At 35.0% G+C, this 15,565-nt stretch overlaps 1 protein-coding gene across 1 annotated transcript; it reads right to left on the minus strand.

The window, feature by feature from the left end:
• Nucleotides 1–10,747: 10,747 nt before the first annotated feature.
• LOC130888064 (heterogeneous nuclear ribonucleoproteins C1/C2-like) lies at nt 10,748–11,395 on the minus strand. The gene is made up of 2 exons (XM_057790900.1): nt 10,987–11,395; nt 10,748–10,914 (listed from the first exon to the last, which is right to left on the minus strand). Exons 1-2 carry the CDS (start codon nt 11,393–11,395, stop codon nt 10,748–10,750), a joined length of 576 nt encoding a protein of 191 aa, XP_057646883.1.
• Between the last annotated feature and the right edge of the window lie 4,170 nt (nt 11,396–15,565).

The following is a 15,565-nucleotide window of genomic DNA, read 5'->3' on the forward strand; positions in this document are numbered from 1 at the left end:
CAATATGGACTTACTTTCAGTCTCTGAGTGGCAACCAAACACAATCATCAATATCATTTTTGGAGTTGACCAACAGCTGGAGAGGAGGTACTGGGGTTTTGTTTGATAGTCTATGACTCTTCGGAACAGCCCCAAATGGTATAACTTAATTTAAGTAATAAACATATGTACACTATATACTTACATGATGCACTATGTGGTAGTCTAGGTCAATGCAAAGTAAAATGATTCCTATGGCTTTACTAAGACATCGTCCTCAGTATTATTTATCCCTCCTCCTCCTCCTCCTTTCTCTCTCTCTCTCTCTCTCTCTCTCTCTCTCTCTCTCTCTCTCTCTCTCTCTCCCACCCCTTTTGATCTCTTCGTTCTCTCACTAAATAAAGGTTCTCTCTACTTATCTGTTTTCTCCCTTTGTATCAGTTGTATTTTCCTTATTCCTTTCTCTAGGTTTCTTCCCCTTCCCACCATTAACCCTTTATGCTTTTCTTTTATCTATGGTTATGCCATGTTCTATACTCACATCTGAGTATTTAGAGCTAGGAACAATGGATGAGAGAGATGAATGTGGCATTAGTCTTTCTGGGTCTGTGTTACCTCATCCAATAATTTTCTAGTTATCCATTTACCTACATATTTCATAATTTTATGTTTATTTACAGCTAAATAGCATTACATTGTGTCTATGTTCTACATTTTCTTTATCAACTCATCAATTAAAGGACACTTAGGTTATTTTTTTTTATTCCTAGTCATGATAAATAGGATAGCAATGAGTACAGCTGAGCATATCTTTGGAGTATAGTGTCAAGTCCCATGCAAGCTAATGAGTTGTCTAGCTGGGTCATGTGAGAAATTTGCTTTTGTTTAGCCTTTTGAGAATTATATACACTTATTTCCTGACTTGCTGCTCCAGGTTCTAATTCCACCAACATTGGGCAAGCGTGCTATCTGTACAAGCTCACCCTTTGTTTTCACCTGTTTACTTGATCTTTGCCATTCTGGTTGGGGAAAAATGAAATTCCATTGTTTTAAAATCTGTATTTTCTTTCTATTAAGGATTAAGTGTGGAAAAATCTGTGAGGAGAATGAACACAGGTGGTCTGGATACACTCATGCTTCCACGGTCAGATCAAGAACCACCTCAATCCAGAAATTCATGTGATGACAAGTTTTTCGTGTGTGAATATTGTCTGAAATTTTCCAAAACAATTTTAAAATTATATTGGTTAGCATATTTTTTGATACTAACTCTGTCTTCTCAGGGAATTGACTGCATATCCATTGTCTGGCAGTGTCCCAAATTGTTTTATACTTGTTGAATTATGAATTAGGACATACTTAGTATATTTCCTCACTAATGGAGTGTGATAAAGTGATTTCACACGTCTGTATTTTTCTGCCATTAAGAATTTTTTTAAGTTATCCAATCAATTTAGTTTAGAGAAAAGAACTGCTTATGGAGTTACTAGGTGATTGTGAAGATGGGTGTTGGGCACATCTTCAATGGCTAAATATTAAAAGTAAATTTCTTGTCTTCTCCTAAACTAAAAAGAAAACAAATAAATCATTTATTCCAGGTTTTAAAAATTCTTTTATTTGTATTTATTCATTTATTTTGTTTTTTATTTGCAGACAGTATTTCTTTGTGTAGCCTAGCTGTGCTGGAACTCACTCTGTAGACCAGGCTGGCCTAGATCTCAGAAATTCTTCTGCCTCTGCCTCCTGAGGCAGCGTCAGTACCATCTGTTTGTTTTTGCAAGTTCTTTAACTTGATATTTCCATATCTTTTTTGAGTGGACTAGCTATACAAAAAACAAGAAGAAAATAGTTAAATATTAAGTCAGGTGGACCTTCTAAAATGAAATGTCACATATAAAACCTTGTCAAATGTATATTTTAATGTTCTTTGTTTGCATTTGTTCAGAGAAAACTGAAAAAAGACATGAAAATAATCTCAAGTGAGAAGAAAGGAAATAATTTCTAATGACAGTGGGAATGAACTCATTTGTCTTTTGGAAGCCATTTTGAGATTATATGAACATAGAGGAGAAAATGTCAAAGCTATGAGGTTAACAAGCATGGGGATAAATTTTAGTTTCAAGAAACTTCATTAATATAAATTGGTATTTTAGATTTTTAAATTGGGATACAAGATATAGATTCTAAGTCTCTAAATTAAAATGGTCTTGGAATTAATCACAATGTTATATTTCCAGATAGATAGATGGATGGGTTAGAAATATTAAAAACAAAAAAGTCACAGGCTTTTGTATAATTGATCTGTCCACTGGAAACCTCTCAAAATCAAATTTCTCTAATATGAAAACTTTAATAATGTTAATTTTCCTAATCTTCATGGTATGTATATTGATATAAAATGAACTATAATTACAAAAAAATACCCTAGCATCTATTTTGAAAGCATGAAAAGAATTTTAAAAAGAAAAAAATAAGTATATTACCAACAGTCATAGTTAGATGTTGGTGAGAAGCTAGTTGGAGAAGCACAGCATGGCTCCTTCCGTTCACAGGAGGCCTGCTGTGTTACCTTGTGTTTAGGATACACAAGATATTTTTTATTCAAATCCAGAATTCCGTTGTATTAATGACCAGTTTTTTCCTGCATCTTTAAATTAATATTTACATTATCTTTCAGATAAATTTTGCCTTGCATTTGTTTCTATTAATTTATTTTAGTCAAGATGTATTTTAATCAACAGTCAGTTGACTTGAAAGATTTCTTGTTTTATTTATTTGCTTTGTGAACTACAGGCTTATTTTGTACTCCAACCTAAAAATGACTTCTCTCTGGGCCACTGCAATGCTTCAACCTGATCTCTTTTGCTGTGTTTGAGGAGTCTACCTTCTGCAAATAATAATGGCAATAATAGTTGATGAAGATGGAAGCCTTTTCCCAATTTAAATCTCTAATTCATGTTTATTTCATATATATGAATACATTTCACGTATTCATGAATATATATATTCATGAATTCAGATTTCTCCCTCACTCTCTCTTTCTCTCTCTCTTGCGAGAAAGTCTCATTCTACTACCCAATCTGGTCTGGAACTCATTTTGAAATACAGGCTATCCTTATCAGTCCTCCTTCCCCAGTCTCACTACTGCTGGGATTGCAGGTGGCACCACCATGCCTGGCAGCACTTGCTGTTAAGGTTTTTTTCCTCCTGCTCTCTGTAGGTCCATTGCTGTGAGAAAGAAAGACATAGATGTTCCAAATCCTTCCCACCGCACCACAACTGTCCACACGGCCTATTACAGAATTTTTGATAATTTCTCCATAACATTTATACACAGAAGACATAGCAGAGAAACGCCTGAGGTCTAGGTGATACACATATTATATGATAACGTTTTACCAGGCTGCTTTCTGAGATGGTGCCACAGGCTTTCGAATTTCCCACCGTGGATATGAATTCCCATATCTCCATTCTTGCATCGTTTGATATTATCTTCAACCTGTTTGCAATTGCCATTTCAGTTTATATGTTGTTTTATTTCTTCTTTTCTAATTGTTAGTGAGTTTGAACACCTATGTAAGCTTATTATATGTGTTTTTTGTCTTTTAACTGTTTTTTCTCATTTCATGCTGTTTCATGTTTTGTTGGTTTTCTATTATCCTGTTACTCTTTGTTATGTATAGTGAATGTTTGTTGGCAGTGATTCTTGGACAAGGCAAATAGATTTGTGGAGAACATTGTCAGTTACTCAGTGTTACTACTGTAAAATTCATGAGACAGAAATTCTTCATATTAATGTAGATGATACATGTGTAATATACTTTGTTTTGACAGCATATTTTGATAGGACTCTTCAATTTTTCTTGCAGTTTTACTCCTCCCACTCAGATCTTTAGTCCATATGGTATCTAGCTCACCATATTGTTTTAGGAGCAACAATGTGCTTTCAGTTATCCTTATACAGTGAATCAATCCATCTCAGTGTCAGTTATAGCATCTTATGCTTAGAGTCTAAAGATTTTAAACCTTGTTTTGGGGAATGGTTCCCTTAGCTTAAAATATTCTACAGCTCCTGAATACTCAGCTTTGTCTCCTGGACTTGAAAACATTCTTGTAGATGCTACATTTCTTACTCATCTTTCTTCCCCATTCATTTGCTTCTACATAAATATATTTTAAAGCTTTCTTTGTCTTTTGAAGTGAATTATCTGTAGGTAATTTATTAGAGAGTCTCAGCTTTGTTTATTGTAGAATCTGTAAGATTTTATTTTTTTCTTTGATCTGTATTATTCTACTCTTCTTTTATGGCAGGAGATTTTTTTGTTTTGTTTTGCAGAACACTTTTATTAATTATCAAAAACAAAGATTTGCCATAAATATATATTAATTTCTTAAAACAAAGATTCATTATAAATGTAACAATAATGGTCATAGGGCATAGTGTCAACTGTACAGATTTTCATCGTATTTGTACTTGAACAATGTATTAGGAGATTTTTTGTATTGTTGAATTGCACAGTGCTTTGAGTGAACGTCGATCTTATCAAGCGATGATTCTACAGACTTGGGGAGCCCTGGCCCTCTGTCTTCTCTAGACTTTGAGAGGGTAGAATTCAGCTGAGGGTGAAAATTCAGACACTGAAATTTTACAAGCTCATTTGCTAGCTTTGAACCAAACACTGTAGTCAAGGATTTGTCTGAATGCTTTAGAGAAAATAGCATGAAAGTAAAAGACAGCCAAACCACCTTCAGGCTTGCAGCATGAGACATAAGTCAACTGCTACCCTTTTTGATGAGGCTTCAGCTACATAGACTTTTATTTTACCCAGAGACTATTGCTATCACTTATGGTCTGTTAATGATATTGACTATGATTGTCTGTCAGTTTATGTAGGTCAAGAAGAGGAAGCAAGGGTCCTATTGTGGGGAGAAGAAAATGTTCATAGTATTTCCTGATACCACAGAAGCTAGATCACAAGAAAATGATTTTTAAGTTAGATCCAGCTTGAATCATTTGAGTCTTGATTATTAAGTGTGCAGTGTCTTTTACAAAGGATACTTACCTTTAACTGCTGAGAGGCAACACACAGTCACAGCAATGGTCTATATGGTTAGTCGAAGTGAATTCTAAGGGCTAAGCTGACCAATCATGTGAAAGGAGGTTCCTCATGCCTGGTACTGGGGATTGTGTTAGTTTATGGTTCTTGTGTGGAGCACTGTCAGCATTTCCAACTTTATCAATAGACACAGTGGGTCACCACAATCATTGCAACACCCCAAATGCCTTTTGTCTCCCTATTGAACAGTCTTATTCTTCTTATACCAACAAGCTTATCCCAACCTTTTCTCCCCTGGAGAGTTCAGCTCACTCTTGGTGGGGTTCTGTATTCATTGGTATCTTTCTGTTACAATTAATCTGTATTCTGTGCTCATCCCACAATAACTGCCTGCATTGATTTCCACCCAAGGTACAACTGTATCACAAACTGGAAGTTAGCACCACTGCTGTTCAGTAACGAAAGGAAGGAGGGCAAATTTATGGTTAACTTATCCTTCATTTCACAACAGATCTTCCTCCATTACCATCATGAAGCTACCAACAAAAATGCAGTCTCCCAGAGTATTAGTGAAGATGTGATTTAGAAAATATTAGAATTTATAAAATATTTAAAAAAGGCTTTGACTTAAAAAATAATTAAGAATAATAGAAAACAAGTCAGGCCATGGTGATGCATGCCTTTAATCCTAGCACTCGGGAGGCAGAGGCAGGTGAATTCCTGGGAGTTTGAGGCCAGCCTGGTCTATAAGAACTAGTTCCAGGACAGCTAGGACTGTTACACAGGGAAACCCTGTCTCCAAAAAAGCAGAAAACAAACAAACAAAAAACAAAAAACCCAACAAAACAACAACAAAAAGAATAATAGAAAACAATAAATCTTGAGTCATCAGGTAGATGTGCATTTTGATGAAAAATGTAAAAATTGTTAATGGGAAGGAATTTCTTAATATATTAAGAAAAATAAAATCATACTAATATAAAAAGTAAAATGACAATCAATTTTTCACTTCCTTCTAAAAATACTAAAGCAGAAAAATAACATTAATGGATTTATCTCTATATTTTGAATTAAAAATACTGCAGTGTGTTTATGTTAATCTTATCGGTTATTAACAAAATGTTTCAGAGGATGAAAGTTTAGAAAGTGTATTCCATCTGCTTGATAGTGGTAGTCCATTGAACATTATAAAATGTTGGTCTAATCTTGCTGTTATAACTTTATTTTTAAAGACAATTGTAACTTGGCAATACAATCTTGGAGAAAAACAAAAAGAAATTGCAGTGAAATCCCAAACCCCAAGATGTCTAGAATGTGAATCTGATCGTATAGTTCCCTCATAAGAAGATGACTGTGTAGAGCTTGGGGACACTCATGTGAGGAACAAGCACAAGGAGAGAAGACAAAGAAAGCCAAATTGATAAATATTCTGATCTTGAACTTGACTCCTCCGGAACTGAGAAAAAATGAGCAGTTAAATCTTCCAGTATGCATCTTTTTGATATGACAGCCCATGCCTATGGGAGCAAATTCCTATGAAGTTCAGTTTTTTATTTTGTGTTCTTTACTTTTTGTGGTTTTTTATTTACTTACAGAAAAATATGATCATATAAAATTTTATTTTTCCTAAACTACTTATAGAAAATGAATTTTAAAGAAATTTGTGAGCAAATTATTTCACTAACTCTAAGAAACTGAGGAATATGTTAGTATATTTTGTCTCAATTGCTTTATAAGTGTCTTAAAATTGATGTATTGATACCATGTATTCATCTTTGTCTTTATAGATGAGATGGCAGCAAAGCTTACAGCATGTCTTCATACAAACAAATTTCATTAATTGCATAGTATTATGAGATAAAATAGAATTCATTTAGCTTCAGTTATTTTCAACTTTTCACCTTTCTTAACATTAAGCAATCATGATAATTTTGCTGAACTTTGAAGTAATTGTGATTATTTTCCTAAAATATTTCAGAAGGAAAATAAGCCTTGAACCAAAGAATTTGACTGTTTTTGAGATTAAAATATAATATTTATTAAAAATTTCATTTCAAGTAACTTCATACTTAGAGTTCCTAAAGCACTATGTGGCGATGCCATCAATAGGACTGTGTACTTTACACAGGTCCCAGTATTCCTAGTCGCTGAGAATTTTTACTCTGTCATTGATATTGGTTCTAATTTACCTCTGATCTTATTTTTTATTTCAAATAAAAATTTTCATTTATTGTACAGTATATTTGCATAGTCATAGACCTTTTGACCACCATGAAGTGCTTTTATGTTCATATTAACTTAGAGGGTTGTTTTTAAATCTGAAAGACATCTGAAATTTTTATGTAAAATATATTGAAATTTATATTATGTAGCTTTTAAAGTACAATTCTAATTTAAAAACTTGATTTATTATTTTGACTTTTGAAAAGAAAAACATCTCTCTGGCTCCTCTAGTATATTTTTGTAGAAAATAAATTCTTCTTAGTAACAGGAGACCAATTCTACTTTATCACCTCCTTAGAGTGTTCACTCAGCTCCCTGTTGGTGGGAACAGAAATAATGAAATTGAACAGGCTCATTGATGGCTGATTGTATGCAAAGAATCTAAAATAATCATGAAAAGCCTTTTTCTTCCAAATAGTAAGCAACTTAACACAATAAAGAAACTGTCCTTTGAACCAACTGAAAATTGTTCTCAAATAGATTTCAAAAACAGACAGTCCAAATACAGAAGTAAAAACAAAATGAATTCAAAAGCTATATCAGGGAAATACAAGTAATAATAATGAAAAATAAATAATTAAACAGTGTGTTATCATTTTATTTAGCTGTTTTTTATATTTTTTGAAATTTTAAAAGCATTGGAGAAAAAGAGAACTTGAAGATTCTGATAATGCAAGTGTCACAATCACATAAAGCTATCTGTCTAATAAGATCCTGTCACAATTTTATTTATGCAAGCAATTTTAAAAATAAAACAAGAAAATAGCCATAGATCGACAACTTTGTTGGCATTATGTGGCCATCTCATCTGGAGAGCTTTTATGTATTTGCTTTTCCTTTTGTATTTTGGAACATAGGAAATCATTTTTTAAGTAAACAGATGACTTTTTCTACCACATTTAAAAATGCTTCCTCTTGCCGGGCGGTGGTGGCGCACGCCTTTAATCCCAGCACTTGGGAGGCAGAGGCAGGCGGATCTCTGTGAGTTCGAGACCAGCCTGGTCTACAAGAGCTAGTTCCAGGACAGGCTCCAAAACCACAGAGAAACCCTGTCTCGAAAAACCAAAAAAAAAAAAAAAAAAAAAAAAAAAAAATGCTTCCTCTTAGGAAAGAACCACAGACTACACAGACTACTACAGAGGAGAACATGAGGGAATGGGATGCTCAAGAAAGGGGAAGCACAGAGGGAGAGAAAGGAAAGAGATATCTTGATTGAGGGAGCCAAAGGATGACCCTAGCTAAGACTCTAAATGACAGTAGTGAGGATGTCTAAATTGGCCTTCCCCTATAATTAGATGGATGAATACCTTATTTGTCATCGTAGAACCTTCATCCAGCAACTGATGGAAGTAGATACAGAGACCTACAGCAACTGGGCAACGCTACCTGAGACTAGTCCAAGAGAGGGAGGGCTAATAATATGACCAGGATGGTGATACCCACAGAAACAGCTCACCTGAGCTAGTAAGAGCTCGCTGACTCCTTTCTGAGGAATGAATGGAGGGAGGACTGAGGAGAGGGTAGGGTGGGAGAAAAGGAGGGAGTGAGAATGAAGATAACTATGTAAAATGAGAAAAGATTAAAACAATTCTAAAAAAAAAGAACCATAGACTGTCTGGAATTTACTTTCTTATGGTATGAAATAATTCACCTTTTTTCTTTCTACTAGCTTATTGTCTTATTATAATAATTAGTGTTAAAAAGTTAAAATAAATTAATATGAAATTCATTGCCTTTGTTGATAAATATGGGAATGAGAAATTTGTGCTTAAAAATAGCATATAGATCAACTTAATTTTTTAACTTTTAAGATTGAGTTCATTCCAGGCTTATAAAAAGTCACAAAATTGGTAGGGGAATATTTGTTTGATTACATCTAATTTTTGCAAGTGTTATATCTTGCATAATTATCATTAATTCATAAATTACAGAAAATTACCTGCTTAAAATTTATGAATTAAACACAAATATTACGTTGAAATTTCCTCACTCTTATTTGATATTTCAGAACTCTATGCAGGACCCTGCAGTGGGTTCAGGTATTATTTTTCGGCCCCATGAAGTTTGTCATAGTGTCTATCTGACATCCCAAACCACAGCAGTGTTACAGAATTTTGATCTGATCTGATGAACTCCTCCCAATTTGAGTTCTTTGGTGTCATGTGTCTGGTCTGTGTTACGTATCTTCTGGCAGAATTATCACATGGTGAATGCTGTGTCCTTTGTGTATCATTTTATGTGGTTAAAGATATCTTGAGGTATACATGTTATAAGTAGTGATATTGACCTTTATAACTTTATTAGGAGTGTATATGCTGGCTTTTTCTATAGGAAAATTAGTGTATTTCTATTATAATTAATATAAACATTGAGAGACATACTGTATTATAATGAAAATACCTACAATAGTTGTTTCATCTGATTTTATATCCCTCAGTAGAATTTTCACACAATAATTATTACTGTAGTGTTTTATAGTGATTTTTTATTTTTTTTATTAAACTGAATTTATTCATTAGAATTCCATTGCAATACATTTCAGTCTCTCTTTTTTATGGTTTAATAAAGGATTGTTTCTTGATTTTTGGGAAAAGGATCCCAAATATCAGGTTGTTCACAAAAATAACCCATGATATTATCATTAGAAAATGAATGTTAAGACTATTATGCTATTTTCCTGTAAGATGAATTCAACATGCCAACTCTCACTCACAAAAATACATGGTTACATTCGTGTTGAACAACCCCACTCAAGTGAGGGAAAACACACACCTCTAATACAAAGCTGCTCTCAGGGATCACAAGGAAATGAGTTGCCTCTGCACTTAGGGAAGCAACCACTGAAATTATATGAATGGGAAGAACTGTACTCCCTGCACAACAAGAGATTATTTTGGAGACAGTTGATGAAAACCATACAACTTTTTATTGCTAAGTCAAAGAGGTATCAGAATTAAAAGCAAAACTTATAGGGTAAGACTTAACAAAACTACTAAAGAGCATCATCAAAGGAAGTAAGAATGGAAGTAGGCACAAGGCAAATATGAATCAATGAACACAGAATAAGGAGAGGGCGAACAGTGAGAATGTGCTGAAGACAGTAGGGGAAAGGATTTGGTGTTACTTTCATCTCTCACAAGCGCCTAGGTAAATGAGAAACAGGATAAGATCTCTAAACTTAGCTATGTGCTTAAAGTCATCTTCCCCATTGGCACTGTCTCTGTCATCCTCTCCTTCCTCAGCTTCTTTTTCATTGTCCTTGATCAGCTCCAGCTAATCACCCCCTCGATCCTCATTGTCCTTCGTCATCCAGCAGGTCGCCCTCCTCAGCAGAGTCATCTGCGCCTGCCTTTTTTTTTTTTTTTCTTCCACAGAGGCACTTCTTTGCTCCTCCTCTTCGTCTCTACTGGGGATGAGAAGGACAAGTCTGCTTGTTTGCTTTGTTCTCTTTCAAATTTTTCCAGGCTTTCCAGCAGAGAATCCACTTTTTATTTTATCCGAGTCAGCTCCTTCTTAAAGGCCTGACGGTCATCACCTTTCAACTTTCCAGATTTGGAAGAAGAGCCTCGTTGTCCACTCTTCGAATTGAATCCACTTTTGCCCCTTCGAGGGGTGTTTCCAGAAACACATTGGTGTTTAGAAGGCACCACCGCTCAAACAAGAGGAGGAGGAGGAAAAGGAGGAGGAGGAGCAGGAGGAGGAGGAGCAGGAGGAGGAGGAGGAGCAGGAGGAGGAGGAGGAACACGTGCTGGGCAACTGTATATCCTGTCATAATAATCCCGTTGAAAGTCATAGTCCAAATCAAATGAGGAACTGAGTAGAGGGGACAGAGAAGGGTGTTCTGGTACTGACCCGTACATCTCTGCTGCAGCTGCAGATCGTTTCACACCTGCTTTTCCTCGCTTCACTTTTGGCTCTGCAGCTAGATTAATATCTAAAACCTGGCCAGCAATCATTCTGCCATCCTCTTCAGCTACAGCTGCCCGGGCATTATTTTCGTTGACATATTGAACGAAGGCAAAGCCCTTATGCACAAAGCAACCCACAATTTTGCCATACTTTAAAAAGATTGCCTCCACATCAGACTCCTTGACCACAAAACTATTGAGATTCCCAATGAATATACGGGAATTCATGGATCGAGGATCTGTCTTGTTTGTAACGTTGCTAGCCATCTCCTTTGTTGATAAGGTTTCTCACAAAACTGAAATGTAGCTGAAAATCAAAAACAAAACAAAACAAAACAAAACAAACAACAACAACAACAACAAAAACATCTCATGGGAGGAAGGAGAAGGAAGAGACTTCTGCTCCTACTGTGGGTCCACGCCTAGACGCCAAAGCTCCAACCGGCGAGCAGCGCACAACCTTTCGCTTCGCTGTCTCTTAATATTTTTTTTTCTTGCTTAATGCACACCTCTCCCACCATAGACTTGCATATATTTTGTTGTTTTGTTGGAGTTGAATATATATATATATGAATATATATATATATATATATATATATATATAGAGAGAGAGAGAGAGAGAGCTTTTATTTACTTACTTGTTGAAATTTTTTTTTTGTTAATGGGCATTGAATTCTATTAGCTTGTTCACATTTAGAAATTTCTCATCCTTTCCTGTACGCATGCCTAACTTCTTATTCAATAAATATTCCAGGACAGTCGTCTGTGTTCTCTGACCCACAAATATAATTTGTCACTTCATGTGTTAAAGAACAATTCTTAGAAACAAAGTTCTATATTAGAGGTTCTCTTTTTTAACCATCAGAAGTTTACTTCTTGATTCTGTGAGAGGGCAGTAATAGGAAACATAAATATGTAAAGTAAATTTAAGAATATATTTCTGTAGCTATCCGGAGTTCACACTTAATTCAATAATATTGTTTTGAGCATATTTTAGCCTTTCTCTTCTAATTTTTTCTCAAATATAGGAAATCTGGAATTTATTCTGTATAATAACCGGATTCCTTTTAAAATCTATAAAATGTTTAATCGGTTTCATGTTAATATGCACAGAAAGAAACATAAGTGCGAGTTTTTCATAATCTGGTGAAATATTATCCTACCAAACCATCTCTTTCACAGAATATGTGTGAATTTCTTTTGGATCTATTCTTCATCAAGGGAGTTCTACTCTTCCAGAGAATGTAGAGTCCGTCTAGCAATATGCTCTATAAAACATGTTAGAATTTTTGCATTGCTTGTGAATGTTCAATAAAATGATATAAAGAGAAATAGTGAGATTGACAGTAATTGTACTTTTACTACATAGCTTCATGTGTTTAATAACTCTTATTTATACCATTGTATAGCAAATCTGAAATATGAGATAAAAATGAGCATGAAAACTTAGTTTGTTGCTAACATTTATAGAACTTCTGGAATTCTTCATTTTATCATGCTATTAAGAGTGAAGAATAAAATAATATTACAAGTAGTTCAAAGCTTTGATAGAGTAAAAATTCAAATTGGAAGGAGCACTTAGGCTATGATTTCTTTGAATTTCAGCAACAAGAATTGGAATATTTTGTGTAATACTTTCTTCTTGGTATGGATTCATTATTAATATGTTTTCCTTTAAGTATGTTTGAAATTTGGCTAGTTTTTACAAGTGGAAGGGTAATTACTTGGGAAAATAAAAAGCACGTTGCAAAAACAGTAATAAATCTTAAGAAAATCTATTTATGACGTCAACACATGATTCTAATCCTAAGGTTGGTGTTGATTCCAATAGTAAACGCTCACTTAAGTCATATTGTTGGTGTTAATGTTGAACACACGAAGCCTAGTTACACTCTCAATATTTGATTAAAATACAAAGTATTTCTTCCATCTGCATGCAGTAGAATGAATGGATTAAAGTACATACATGCTTACATCTGTTAGTCAAATACTAACAGAGGGCATTTTTAAAACCAACATCAGGTATTATGTAATAGTTTAATATGAACTCAGTGTGGTTTATCTATTAATTTAAAAATATATTTAGATTTCCATTTTATCTTGTATTTTATGACACAAGACTTCATCCCATGCATTTTTCTCTGTATTTTGATTTAATACCTCTGAATATTGGATTTGAAAGCATGTCTGAATTATAGTTTTGTTTGCTACTTTGTCTTATTTTGATAATACAAATATTTTTAAAAGTGATAAAACATTTCAAAAGATGTTAAAATGATTTTTAAATGGTCCATGTGCACCATGTATGTGCTTTGTGTCTGGGGAGGTCAGAAGGAATTAGGTTGCTCTAAGACTGGGTGTTATTGAGTGTATTGAGTCACCACTTGATTGCTAAGGACTGAATGTATGTCCACACTCCAGCCACATTCAACACTTTTTAATAACAGCCTTTTGGGTTCTGCTCTAGCATCATATAACTTTTGGTGAAGTTACAAAGGGTCTGGAAGATAATCAAGGGCAAGATATTTTGCTTCTCACATTTGGACTTTGTTCACTTGTAATAGTGATAATTTGTTCACACTTATTGAAAGAAATTATTTAAATCCTTGTAGCTTTGAAATATATACAACTTGTTACCCCAGATCTTATTGTGATTTTCAGTACTATTTGTATAGGAGCATCAGTGAGTTTTACCCCAATCATTCTGCTTTAACACCTCAAAGGCATATTCTAGCGCTGTGAGACAATGGTTTTACCTTCTGAAGATTTTTGTTTCTTGTACTTGTTTAATAAAATGCTGATTGGACAGTAGCCAGGCAGGGCAATCAGGCAGGGAGTATAGGAGAGGTGAGAACAGGAGAATTCTGGCAAGAGAAATAATTCAGTCTTCAGTCATCATCCAGACACAGAGGAAACCAGATACAGAGCAAGCAAGATATGACTGCCTCACCGAAAATGGTACCAAGTCATGTGGCTAACACAGAAAAGAATTAAGGGCTAATATAAGTTATAAGAGTTAATAAGAAGTCTGAGCTAATAGGCCAATCAGTTTATAATTAATATAGAACTCTGTGTTTCTTTGGGACTGAATGACTGCGGGCACTTGGCAGAACAAAACCTTAATGAACAAAATGGCATTCCAATGTGGGCCTGACCAAATCTACTTATAAAAGCCTGAGAGAGCGTAGGAAGTTATTCTAGATAGAAAAGAATAGAGTTAAGCATGGCTGACTTAAAATTTGAAATCAAGACATTTAAAAAATATATATGTCAAAAGGTACGTTAATTTGGAGAAGAAATTTTGCATCTCTTTTCATAGGAAATGAGAAGCTGTGAATTTATCCTGGGATAAGAAAAATCAGGTTTTATCAAGGAAGACCCCCTAAAGAATCTCCAATAGGAGCAGATGGTCCAGATGATCCAACATTTCAGAGGACCTCTGTTGGAGTTTCCTCTGAGTTCTACATCATGAATACTTTCAAGACTGCTGCCTGAGATAATCATGCCTCACAGAATACTCCATTCGGGACTTGATCATAATTCAGTATTTTCTTTAGGTCCCCATAAAATTATCAGTGCCCCCAATGAGCAGAAAGTAGTCTGAAAAACTAAGCCCGCATTCCCCCAAAATGGATTATAGATGTTTACCTTTCTTTATTTTTTTTATTTTTATTAATTAATTTATTTAATTATTAAAGATTTCTGCCTCTTCCCCGCCACCACCTCCCATTCCCCCCCTCCCCCGATCAAGTCTTCCTCCCTCCTCAGCCCAAAGAGCAAGCAGGTTTCTCTGCCCTGTGGGAGGTCCAAGGACCACCCACCTCCATCCAGGTCTATTAAGGTGAGCATCCAAACTACCTGGGCTCCCACAAAGCCATTACGTGCAATAGGATCAAGAACCCATTGCCATTGTTCTTCAGTTCTCAGTAGTCCTCATTGTCCATTATGTTCAGCGAGACCGTTTTTTCCCATGCTTTTTCAGACCCCGGCCAGCTGGCCTTGGTGAGTTCCCGATAGAACTTCCCCATTGCCTCAGTGTGTGGGTGCACCCCTCGCGGTCCTGAGTTCCTTGCTCGTGCTCTCTCTCCTTCTGCTCCTCCTTTGGATCGTGAGACTTCAGTCCAGTGCTCCAATGTTGGTCTCTGTCTCTGTCTTCTTTCATCGCCTGATGAAGGTTAATATTCAGGAGGATGCTTATATGTTTTTCTTTGGAATGTTGGTTACAAGTTGTATGGATACTAGTCAGGAAGATTGCTAAACAAGTGAGATTCTATTCAGAGTTCTTGTTTTGAAAAAAAAAAGGCAGGGGAAATAAGTACTGTGGGACAATGATTTTACCCTGTAAAGATTTGTTTCTTGTACTTGTTTAATAAAATGTTAATTGATCAGTAGCCAGGC

This window comes from Chionomys nivalis, chromosome 16, assembly GCF_950005125.1.
Source record: "Chionomys nivalis chromosome 16, mChiNiv1.1, whole genome shotgun sequence".
Taxonomy (NCBI): Eukaryota; Metazoa; Chordata; class Mammalia; order Rodentia; family Cricetidae; genus Chionomys; species Chionomys nivalis.